The sequence below is a fragment of the Poecilia reticulata genome, linkage group LG2, assembly GCF_000633615.1.
Source record: "Poecilia reticulata strain Guanapo linkage group LG2, Guppy_female_1.0+MT, whole genome shotgun sequence".
Classification (NCBI taxonomy): domain Eukaryota; kingdom Metazoa; phylum Chordata; class Actinopteri; order Cyprinodontiformes; family Poeciliidae; genus Poecilia; species Poecilia reticulata.
Genome location: NC_024332.1, coordinates 34,901,148 through 34,913,987, shown reverse-complemented (window position 1 = coordinate 34,913,987; position 12,840 = coordinate 34,901,148). Strand labels below are relative to the sequence as shown.

At 35.4% G+C, this 12,840-nt stretch overlaps 1 protein-coding gene across 1 annotated transcript in view; it reads right to left on the bottom strand.

Annotated features, from left to right (window-relative positions):
• The window catches only part of erbb4b (erb-b2 receptor tyrosine kinase 4b), a 318,305-nt gene that overhangs the window by 117,421 nt on the left and 188,044 nt on the right, over positions 1-12,840 (bottom strand). The window contains exons 4-5 of the mRNA XM_008403838.2: positions 3,673-3,804; positions 960-1,025 (exon numbers count right to left, since the gene is read on the bottom strand). Of these exons, the coding sequence (XP_008402060.1) occupies positions 960-1,025; positions 3,673-3,804 (198 nt within the window). The remainder of the gene's footprint in view (positions 1-959; positions 1,026-3,672; positions 3,805-12,840) is intronic.

Sequence of the window (12,840 nt, the reverse complement as noted above, 5' to 3'; positions counted from 1 at the left end):
TTTTTTTGGTGTATGACGAGAAATAATCTATTGCATTCATGTTTGTTTAGTTTCATTTTATACAAAAGCTTTAACAAAACCACATTCATTCCACTTTTAACAGTCCATATATGGACGACTCACAATATGGATTTTGTGTGCGATTACAATGAAGACGTTTAATAATAATAATAAAAAAAAACATTTTATTCTGAATTGTAGTTGAGCCCCAAATGTTTTATATAACTGATAGATTATGATTTAAATGTATTATAATTTAACCTAAATAAGATATGCATCTCTTAAGAGAAAAGGAATGATAAAGAATAATAAAGTTMTTTTCAACAATCAGAGCACAAAGCTATCTATTGTCATCACAGCAATCAAACAATTGTTAAAATTTCTGACTGGATAATGACATGCACAGAATGTAAAGCTGTAATTTTTTCTTGCACTGTTATTTTGATGATTTTTCTGTGGCGATGAGCACCAAATCTCTGCAGGACTCAATTGAAATTGAGACTCCAGCTGAGGCACTTCAAAACATTAATGACACTTCCAAAATTCCAGCCCTACTTTTAGTCTAAATCTACCATTGCTATGAAGTGGGATAGTCTTAAACATTACCAAGAAATACAGTGTTTATTTGGTGTGAAACAATAACTGGATTCCGTTGACCACCTTTTTTCCACTTAGCTTAGTCTGGTGGGGCCAGCAACATATGTATCTGCACATGTGAAAATAAACATAAGGAATCATTTCTTTTACGATCAGTAGTGTTCTTGTTTTTGCAGCACTGAGTAATTGGGGTACACAAAATGTCAATTTTGTTTTGTCCTTGACAAATACGTAAATTAATTATTTAAATGAAAGCAGCATTTTTTTCTTTTGTTAGAYTTTGAGGCACAACTGGTCTTTATTAGCTCCTTAACATGAAAGTGAGCTAAAGCTATACCTGTCTTTCACTGTACTGAACTTACAGCTTTGACAGTGGTCCTCCTTGGGGCCCCAGCAGCGCCCAGTACAGGAACGATGACACTTTTGACCTGCAAGAAAGAAGAATAAGAAAAAAAAAGATCAAGAAAAAGCAAAACATTAGCTAAACTTTCAGAAACTATGATYTGGAGTCTGTGAACTGTGACTACAAGTACAACAGGCGTTTTTTTATTTTTTTTTGTTTGTTTCAACTTGAGTGTTTTATGAAAAAAAAGTTTTAATTATCTGAACTTTTGCTTTTTTATCTTCAAGATTCATTGCTTTGCTTTAAATAAATTTTCAGCATTCTGGGTGTGTGATAATTTTGTTAAATTAAAATTTTAAATAATGCACTGCTTACAAGAAATAAACAACTGCAAGGAATTGCGAGAACTTGAATGTATAATTATAGGACACATTTGCCAATTCCTTTTTTAGGCATTTCTGTCTATTAAAACACAACCTATTCACCAATTTATACCTGCTATTTTTAAAAGTACTTTATGTAATTGTAGCATTTGGTTGTTTTGTAAAAATAGGTGTATTTTGTACACAGCAATACATGTGCCCAATAAGGCAGCAGCAAACAAAGTGAGAATAAAGCAATGGACAAGCAATAAGAAATCAGTCAATCAATCAGGCTTACTTGTGCAGCACATTTCAGCGGCAAGGCAGTTCAAAGTGCTTCACATTATAAAAATACAATAATAAGAAGTCATATAAACAACATAGAGTCAACAGCACTGAAATATATCCTCAGTGCTGCAACTGGATTTCTCAGTTGTTTAAGGACTTAATTGACTTTCAAGCAATTGACTAACTGTGGGAGCTCAGCCTGAATGAGTAAAAGTGCTGCCCTTTGTCCATCAGCCTCTTCAGATGAGAGCTATTAGCATTTGATGGACTCCAGTGCCCACTGTGCCCACCGTGTGCCTCTCCATCCTCTACTTGCTACTCTTTGAGCTTTTCTACAATATTTTCATTTCTGTCATTCAAAGTTTACCTATCTTTGATTCAATCGGTTTCCCTCTGTATCTCTGTGTCTTCTCCCCAGCCTCGGTTTTAGTGTYCGTTTTAATTCGATGTTTCAGATAAAGGTTGTCAGCCCATGTTATCAATGCTGGAATTTTGAATCAAGTTCTTCTCTCATAAAGAAACCAAAAGACAACAAAATATTGGCACAGATAGGATAAACATTGTAACAACATAAAGCTTTTGTGCCCCCAAAGAATGACATGAAGATAATGTTCCCAATGGTGGATTAGAAGTCTGGAGACCYTTGATCTTTTGGATGGGGTAGATGACTTACATGGRAGTCGGGGTCGTTCCGAGGCCAACAGGGCTGCAGGGAGGAGGGGGATTGAGCAGAATATCAATGCCATGAGTAGTTAATATGCATTGGAAGTCTCCTGAAAGTGTTGTGAAAAGAAATTCAAGGACATGTGCCTACTGTCTTTGTATTTTGCTTCAAAAATGGTAATACATTTTATTTTATGATTTGACAAGAAGATTTAAATGTCAAACAGTGGGAGCACTGCATTAATAAAACCAATAGAAGTGTATTAAGAGGCTCAATGAGCAAAATAAATGGGGCAGAGGAGGTGACTTAATTTATTCTTACTGGCAATCACATCAGGCATCAACCGCCCTCCTTCTCCCTGACAGACTAAATATTGTTTTTTCCCGCCTTTATTTAGATATATCCCATTAAAACTCTACGTGTTCATTAACATGTCTTACAGCAGGTTAAAGTGGGGCATAAAAGGGATTTGAATAAGTGAAGATTATGATTTATAATAGCAAGCATAATAAAACAATGACGTCAAGGCTGGGTGTTTCCATGTTTCCATAGCAGATCCAAAAAGGACTTTGGAATTGAAAATGTTTATTTGTCAATACATGATTTTTGATTAAAGTGTGATAAATTGTGATTGACTAATTGTACACCCTGCAGTTAACTTAATAAAAAATAGTATTAAGTTAACTGCAGAGGGATGATCACTTTTGCAAATCATATGTGAAAAATGAGTTTAAAATAATGTAATTAATCAAATTAATTGTTTACATATTGGATGTTTACAAAACATAAACAAACAACAAATAGACCAAAAAAAAAACAGAATTAAGTAAATTCCTAAACCCATCTGTGATTCACCCAAAAAAATAGATTGTTTGGTTTAAGCACACAAATCACAGAAAAAAAAACGGATCTCTTCTAAGTTTGTTAAGTTCTAAAGCAGGAAGTTAGACATCTGTTCTGCACTTCAGAAGTCTGAAGTACTTAGAAGTTGTGTTAATGCCAGCAGCACAACATGTGTTCACCTTCCAAGTAAAGTCTTTGTGCTCCAACTTATATTGTGAGGTATCTAGCTCTTGCAAACAATGAGAAATCACAAGGAAAAATAAGATACATCTAGTTTTCTGTATGGATGTTTTTAATAATCAATCATGCAGCCAACAGTGTTATTGAAGCGCAATGTAAAATCAATGTAGTATCCTATTAAACCCAAGCATTGGAGTGTAATGATTAACCTGTGGTTATACTATGCATCCTACAGTGTAAATCAATATAGCTGTGTTTATACGGGATAAGAGTGTCTCAGGGGAGAAAGAAAAACACCCTTTAATCTTATGAAACCTTGAACAGAGCAGAAAATACAAGGTAAATTGTAGTTGCATCACTGTGCTATTAGATGGCCTGCTTTTATAGTTACTTACATATAACACTGCTGTTAGTGGGGACCACTATAGGATGGATCCTTGGATACTTGACAATGTCCTGCCAGTGGATTGTGTCTGCATGGCAGAGGAACTTGTTTTGGTCAACATACACACCTCCTTTGAGAATCTCTGTGGACAAAAGAAAGACAACACAGTCGGCTGTGACTTTCTGGATTTGCAACAATTTTTGCCTGCAACGTGTTCAAAATACAGCTTTTATTTTGCTCAATTGCAGAAATCTTTCAATAATCAACTCAATATAATTAACCAGTTTCATTACCAGCACTATTAATTATATTTCCTTCACTTTTAGTGCAAGAGAGGCCAACCTTTATGGGAGTACACTTTATTGCATCCGATTTAACCGGAATTGCCCTATTTTACACTTGACCAGCCCTGTCAGGTCATGAAGTCAGAGGAAGCACAAAATGTGCAAGCAGCTTCAAGAAAGGAAAGGAAACTTTTCAAGATATTCTGAAAGGGTACGCTTTTTAAGCATAGTGAAACCTTCATAAATAACAAGTTGAAGACATAACAACAGAAATGCTGTGCTTTATTCTTTTGGAGAATCTATTTTAGTGATGGAAAATTCTTTATACAACATGACAGTCTAAATTCTCAAAGTTGGATGGGATCTACTAACTTTACATACAGAGAGAGAATGACACAGATATGACACACAGTTAAATACCTTATAAGCACAAATATAAATGTTAAGACACTTTAAAATGCTAACTTTTTGGTCATTTTGTTTTGAAACGGTTTTGCAGTTTAGCTGACTAATACACAGTGTCTGCTTTTATTCTGCTCCTAATATAAATAAGAAGAAATCACAGCAGAAAAGCTGCTTAAAGTAAACAAAAGAGAAAAAAAACGTGATTTAAGAATGTAACACACAGCAGTAAATGCAATATTTTAATAATTAGGTGGACACAGTTTTTCATTATTTAAAATTATATTCCAGCATTAACTGTAAGATGTTGTGGTGTAGAAAACTTTTACAGTTAGACGTGTGAAAAACAAAAGTGAGTAAATTGAAACCTATGCCATGAATAAAATATGCTGTAGTTCTTTATAGTTGGCATTTTGATGTACTGATCCCTCTCTTCCACAACTTGTAGCAGTTTAGAGTATAGATTTTCAGGGATAGACAGCTCTGTAACCTCTAACTTTTTTTTCACCAAAAACTTTTTATGAAGACATTTGCATTTTTAGTTTATACATAAACTAAAATAAGGTTGTTATTTGTGGTTTTCATAATGAAATCAGAATCAGTTATGGTCTAATTTGGCAGGTGTGAGCATTACAAAAGCAATTATCAAAAATCTGCCATGCCATCTTAAAGGGATCCACGATTAGTTCAACACATTGGCCTAAATATGTTGTAAAATTGCTTGTGATACGCCTAAATTCATAATTACTTTAAAAAAAAAAAAGTTTAACTTTTGTTATATTTTTCCATCCATGGAGGTTCCCAGTACAGAACTGGTTGGGTCAGTTCTGTACTGGAATCTAAATCTAGAAGGCTATCTTTACCCAAGTTGTTTTTTTACCAAAATATGTTTAACTGGTGTAATGCCACACTGCGGCGCTGTTGGCAGTAATTTAGAAAACAAACTGAGCAAAATAGTGAGTTGAGTCTGGATGGCCTCCCACAAAAAAGAGCACAGTGGGGAAAGAGCTGAACACAACTTTCGAAGGACCTACATTTGCACCCTCAACATTTCTCTCCAGAAGACTTTGAGGCATTTGTACAAGCAAAATTGATAAAGGATCTCAAAGGTGGTCATTTCCCTTGCAAGCTAAAACCAAATCCTGTGCCGAGAGTTTCTATCCACAATACGCCTAAATCCTGCTGCCGGTTAGCGAGGGAAAGACACTGGGAGAAACATCAGGCAGGCAATGCTGAAAGCTCTTTTAAATGACAACAAAGCTATTCTTACTTTCGTCCATACYGAAGGTGAAACCAAGAACATGACATCAAACCTAAGACTGGACATTAAACGGGTGTCACCACACCAGAYAGCGYTGCTTACAGAACTACTAACCGGATCACACAGTCTGACAGGATCTTCCATCACTAAAATGAAAAGGTGTGTGTCATTCATTGATTCATTCACAAAGCTGAAGGTGGCAGCAGCAGCACAAACACCAACTTCTTCAGCCAATTCTGCCCTCWTCATCTTCATTAATCTTTGAGAATTCCACATTCCTATCAATCCCAACACGCTCCAGTTCAAACTGAAAAGGCTTAATCTTACTCACAGCTGTTTTGACTGGACGGAGCTAGCGTAATGGGACCAAGAATTTACCMAGAATCCATTGTAGTGTAAACAACATGGCGACATTCATGTCTTTTTTTTATTTCCAAAAACCACATACTGTTTTGTATTGTTTTTACATTTAAAATAAACATTTATCAAATAAAAGTCTCTTTCACAGTTATCCCTTTAAGAAATTTGTAAAACTTACATTTTATTCAAGAAGTGACGCTCATATATCTATGATTCGCACTTCTTTATCAAACCAAGGTTTGATTTCTTGGTCACACATGCATACATATACACAAACATTCATGAATATAGATGGTGGTTTAGATTATTTTTGTGCTTGAGTTTACATCTACATAATCCTAATTTTTATTTGAGCTAGATAGAGCAGGAAAGAGAAAGAAAACAAATGAAGATGGCAGAAAGCAGCACAGAGACAGACGATGAAAAAGAAACACAAAGTAAAGCCTAAAACCAGATTTGCATTATTTACAGAGCTTGTGTGTTCTCCATCTCCATACAAACAGCTTACTGACACAGGGCTAAAACCAATGAGACCCATAATCTTACATAAGGCGTCCTGCCAGCACCGCACAGTACTGGCCAAATACTCACAACATTTTGATTAAATTATGTTTCTTGGGAGGAGTGGTGCTGGTCCGATTCCACAGGTTTCCATCTCCCGACTTTAGTTCTTCATCTTCATCCCACTACATGTGCAGTAGGGATAGGGAAATAAATAAATTCTGCTTCTCACCATAGGAGGGATATCACTCATTCRTGAGGATTCCATGTCACAAAAATCTAATTGTCTTCACAATAGGATACAGCTGGCAAAGAAGGATGACGGACAAGCCAAAAAAATAAACAAAAAAACAAAAACGAAGCCAAGTAGTTATGTCAAAACTGCCAGGAGGGTCTYTCAATCTTACTCTTGCATTAAGCATCCACTGCACACCATCCAACAATTATGAGAATTCTGGTTGGTTGCTTGATAATATGGACCAAAATACAATAAATGTTGCTGTAAACATGTCAATGGCACAAGAGGTCATGTGTCATGAGTAATACAAGTATCTTCATTTATAGTTTRAAGTAGATGTTTACATACAYCAAATCTCACTGTCTTAAGTTAAATCAGACTACACTCCTCTCATGTCAGTTAGAATTACCAAAAGTATTCATATTGTCTAACTGCCACAACAAGAGAGAAAATGCATTAGAGATTGATCCATTAATGTTTACTAAATCAGAAGTTTACATCCATTTCCTCAGTATTTGGTAGCATTGTCTTTGAACTGCATGACTTTACTCAAATATTTATAGCCACAATAGCAAACTGTTTCTCACAACAGTTTGCTAGATTCTTTAAGTTGACGACAGATGGGCTTATTTATCAACTTAAACTAATGTGGAGTACTTTTACATTTTTAGATAGCACGATATGATTTATGTAGAAGTACACTGATTAAAGAACCTCTGCTTCCACTACCACCATTGAGAAAAAAAAAGGATTCACTTGACTTTGAACTCTAAGTTATACACAATTTCTCTGGAAAGTCATTGTGCTCTCTAGAGAAGCTCCATTGGCTGAGGAAGGCACATATGATACATTAATGTAATTCCAGAATGTCTTCCTAGTTCCTGTGAGACTGGGGGGAAAAAAGGCATGAAACATGCCACAATTTCATCAAAGCCCCTGGCATCTAAATTTTGCACAAAGTTCCCTATGATAAGTTCACAGTCCTACAGTCATGCCTCTAATAGAGGCTGGGAGCAAACGTTGGAAATATTATTCTTGAAGCTCTATGTGTATACAAAACCCACATAAATAATGTGGTATTTATATCTATAGAAATGACACACAATTAGATATCTCCATGAACAAGGCATGTTTTCCCTTTATTGTTTGTTTTTATAGATTAACAACTACATTTTGCATGCAACAAATATTCTAATTAGCTGGTTTAATGAAACAAATTATTTTTGTGTTTGTTCTACAGAGAAATGCCACCAACCCTCGAAAAACGTCCTGTTTGGTAAAAAATACGCTACTTTCTGAAAATAATGTAGTGTGTTTAGATAATGAGGCCCCAAAAAGTACTGTAAACCATCTCTTCCTGACATGCTTTATCTGAAGTTGATTGAAAGCAGAGACAAACTCATCYGTGGATGACAAAGCTACAAAGGATTAGTTGTCAAAATGTGGTTAAATAAAGATTTGAAAATGCAAGTAGCAAAACRCAATTATAGATATTTGTGCAGAAAAAGAGAAACAAGAAACAGCTCACAAAATAAGTCACAAAAATGTATGTCCAACAGTATTTGAATGACATTGTTCACTTATAACTGGTTMTTTATTGTTTATAACAATTGTGCACTCACTCTTATATCAAGAAAAAAATTAATATTTTATAAGATCCCTGATAATATACTAAACCCATATTGGCTTTGTTTTTATTAGAATGACTACTTTGCTTACTCTGTATGTATCAAGAAGCCAGAGGGGGGTCAGTGGTTAAATCTTGTAGTAGGATGGGGAACATGTCGTAATTAGTTTGTCCCATATAGCAACAGTGCAGCTCACGATTCTAAAATTACAGTATTTCTCCTCTCCAATCTGTTTTCCTGTATTAAAATTTGTGTTTAACAAGTTTTAGTCTTTTGTGTTAGAATTCTAGATAAACTTTACTACTTTTGTGCAATATTGTCAGATAATTGTTTTGTAAACTGAATATTAATTACAAATGTATCATGATTTTAATTAGCTTTGACAGTAGGAGTTTTTAAAGAGACAGGGCAATTTCAAGGAGTCACATTTATTTCAAGTTATATTTGGTAAATACAGGCTGACAACTTAGCATAGTTACTGGATTGTGCTAAATGRCACCATGTGTCTGGAAAATACATGAACTAGCAGGTATGAAAATATCTGAGATGCCATTGCCCTCTGTCTCACTCAGAAACTTTGAACTTTATTGGAACATAGTTGTCATGAGGTGTGATATTGGTGGTGAGGGAGAACGCAGGTGGGCCCAGGATGTAGAAGAAAAATGATGATTTTAATGAAAAATCCACAAAAACAAAATCCAAACATACAGGCAGCACAGGGAAGAACGGAAGGCAAAAGGTCCACGACTGAGCAGACTGGCACAGAGTACAATGACGGACAACATTAGACGAGGACCCGACAAGAGACAAAGGACACAGGTGGACTTAAATACACAGGGAGGGTAACTAGGGAACAAGACACACCTGGGAAGCAATCAAGGGGGAAGAGACAGGACACCACAGAGACTCAGGAAAACAAAACCTAGAAAATAAACACACAAAAAAACTCAAATCCTCATAATAGTTTCAAGAAGCTTTTCAAATAACAGGACATCTGTCTGTATCTGGAGAAAACCTAAAATGATGTAATCACTGGGACATGTACAGAATAGTGATCCAAACTAAACACCCATAAAAATGAAATATAAAACATGTTAATTTTATTTACTTAATTTGTGTGGCAATCAATGTGGAGAGATTMATTTATCTCACAGTTTGTAAATATTGCATATTTTAAAGTGTTTTACCTATTCTAAATAGTTTCTGCAGAAGATCTTCTGGAGTGTTCTGTTTTTTAACAAACCATCTGGCACATTAGATTGAGGCACAGTTGCAAGAGCAAACACAGACAATCAAATTGTTTGACAGGAAGAATCTAGAGATATAGAAATACACTCAGCCCTGCAATTACATTAGATAGACAGGCATATATTTCACATAAAGAMGTTTCTTCTTTGTTTCTTATTTGCTCTWGCAGTCAAACCAATGATTCAGTCTGGGGTTTCTTCTTTGCTGTCTCAATGAGATTTAGCATTGTTTCAGCTCAGTAAAGCTTTCAGTTCAGTTGGACAGCAGTGGGAAACTGAAGAATTGTAGAAAGATGCTAAAGTATTATGAGCCCAAGAAACTAAATGCTTAGACGCTGCCCCAAATGGACTAGCAGCAGAGATGGAAAGCTCAAAGTATTGATAGGCTGCTCTCAAAAGTCAGACCAGCAGAACTGCCAATATCTGTAAAAAAAAAAAATACAGTAGGCACATGCTCAAGCAAACACTCACACAGACACACATAGGTCAKATTTCTTAGTAATGAGAACCTCATTACAACACATGCCTTGAGCATCAATTAAATTACTAGTTTGCTTCATCTGTAGACCTGTAACCAGGGGGATAGTCATTTTAATGTCTACCTAAGAGCTGAGGAAATGTGGGCAGATAATGTCAGCAAGGCTTGACTGTCCCTTTGGTACTCTGGTTACAAATCGATTTTTAAAAACAACACAAACAGAAGTTTCACTGCAATATTTTATGGTCAAGACACTGAAAAAAATGGTGCTAATCTCTAAGGTAAAGCTTAGAGAAACAGCTAGAGAAAATATTAAGCTATCGCTTACTAATTTGTTTTACTATGTTCATAGTATTCTAAGTTCRATTGTTATACCTGATTTTGTTTATGTTTTACATTTTGGTCTAGTGTGCTTCTCTCATRGCTACATAATCCACTGCAAGACTGTATTTGTAGCTGTCGTATGGATACAARTCTATACAGCGAAAAAAGAAATACTGCCCAGCACAAAATAAACTTACAAATGCAGCACTGATAAACAGCAACAAGGAATTTTCTAAGTAAACTCCAAATGCTCATTTTGCCACACCCAACATGTCATTCACTTTAGTTTGAGCTGTTCGTTTGTTCACAATATGTCAGGATAGAAAATCCCTGACTTTTCTCTGCAAAAGGTGATGTCTCCTCCCATCCATCATCTGCTTCTACCAAACAGTCTTTATCCTCTTGCTGCTAAAATACAACAAAAAATACACTAAATAATGTTTAGGAAAAAGCTATTCGACAATTTTAGTTTTACTATACACACAATTAGAATTAAATAGAGAGTAGAAATGCATCAGTTTTGTATAAGATTTGTAATGTCAAATTTTTGCAAAGAAACAATTGTAGTTACTGCGACCCGATAGGGCTCACTGAAGTATGTGGTGGGTTCACTGATCAGAAAATTATATTTTTGAGTTTCTAGTTGGCTCATCATCCATCAGGGCCAATCAAGTTTAATATATTTTACTATGCTAATTTCTATGTTATTTCTTAGTAACACAAGAGCAAAGAATTATTTWAACCATATGATTATCATTTCAATGCTCGTCAAGCAGTGTTTCCATCTTCCAAATCAAAGTATGAATGGCCCAGTTTTTATACAGGTCCTCTGTATTTAATTTCCCACATGGGTAACGCTTCAATAACACTAAATTTCACATTTCCCACTGCTCCCACTGCTTCCTTTGAGACCCTGTTCATCCAACCTTCAATCCCAAACCAAAATAACATTGATAGTACAATGCCTGGGTAATTCCTTGATAATATCATTTTAGTGATGCAATTGATAGTGAAAGTACCATTTGCACTATACATTCAACCTAATATGACTTGGTGATCAGTCTTCATTTATATTGTGTAAGAACGTCCCACAACTCYTCATTAACCACACTGATGTTACGTAGAAAACTGAAGCACAGAGCAAAACTGGCAGTCATTTTAGATTGAGTAAGAAATATGCTCAACCCACTGGAAATAAACCACTTCATTTTAAGTAGAACTAAATCCAATAACTTCTTTCTAATATTTTTTTTTCCAGTTTGGTGATTCAACATGAAGTCTACCTAGCAGTTGAAGAACATTTAATAAAAAGACATTCAGAATTGGATTGAATAATAAGTTTCTTGATATTAGTTCCATTGTGTGACAGGTATGACACCAATGCATCATAAATTTCATATCTTCTGTAAAGTCGGTGAATGGAGCACCTCCCACAGGAACAGCATGCAATTTTAACACTGGTACCTTAGTTCACATTTGCAATGGTGCTACCCATTCATGTGTAATTGCACTTTTATGGGTAACTATTGACCTGAAAAGAACAACTGCATTAATTTGAACACATAAAAGTGCTTTACAAGAGGCTCACCAGAGAGATAGCAAGCATGGGTTTGATGTCTCTGAGCACTTTGCGGTCAGGAGGAGCAGTGTGGGCTGTGTGTATGTGTTAGTGTGTGTGCATGCGTGTGCATGCGTGTGCATGCGTGTGTGCGTGCGTAAGTGAGTGTATGTATTTGTGGATGTCACATAGAAGAGAAATGAAAATGTGAAACTGAAAAAACAGAAGGACTGGAAAAAGAATGCTATTAAAGATAGACCACAGGCAAACACAGGTTATAAATTAGTTTTTAACTTTAGAAGTACATGCAGCACACACTCTACATACAGATGCAGTCCCATCTGTGGTTAAAGGCACCTCAGACATTGAAGACATACTTAATTTAACATGCCAAACACCATTCGTGCTTGCAGAGCTGTTTCAGTTCTCAAAATAATTTTTATGGTGTTTTAGGCCACAGTGATTTTAAGCATAACACATGCATCTTTCACTTCTGCAGCTTCTATTTCACTGCAAAATTACTCCAGATTTAAATTATTGTTTTACTTTCATTTACCTTAACATTTACTTCAGTCTAATTTAATTATTTTATTTTTTTCTCCACACTTTACGAATTACATAAAAAAAATTTTGCTTATGAAATAGTAGCACAGAAAAAAAAAAAGAAAAACTGTCTTGTCTCAAGAGACACAGTGACCAAGTCTTAAGATTATGAAAATCAATATAGTAGAGGGCAAGGAAAAAAAAAAAACTATTTTGAAAAAAAGCAGTGTTAATGTTTTTTCGCAGACTTTGAAGACCGTCCATCCATCCATCCATCCATCCATCCATCCATCCATCCATCCATCCATCCATCCATCCATCCATCCATCCATCCATCCATCCATCCATCCATCC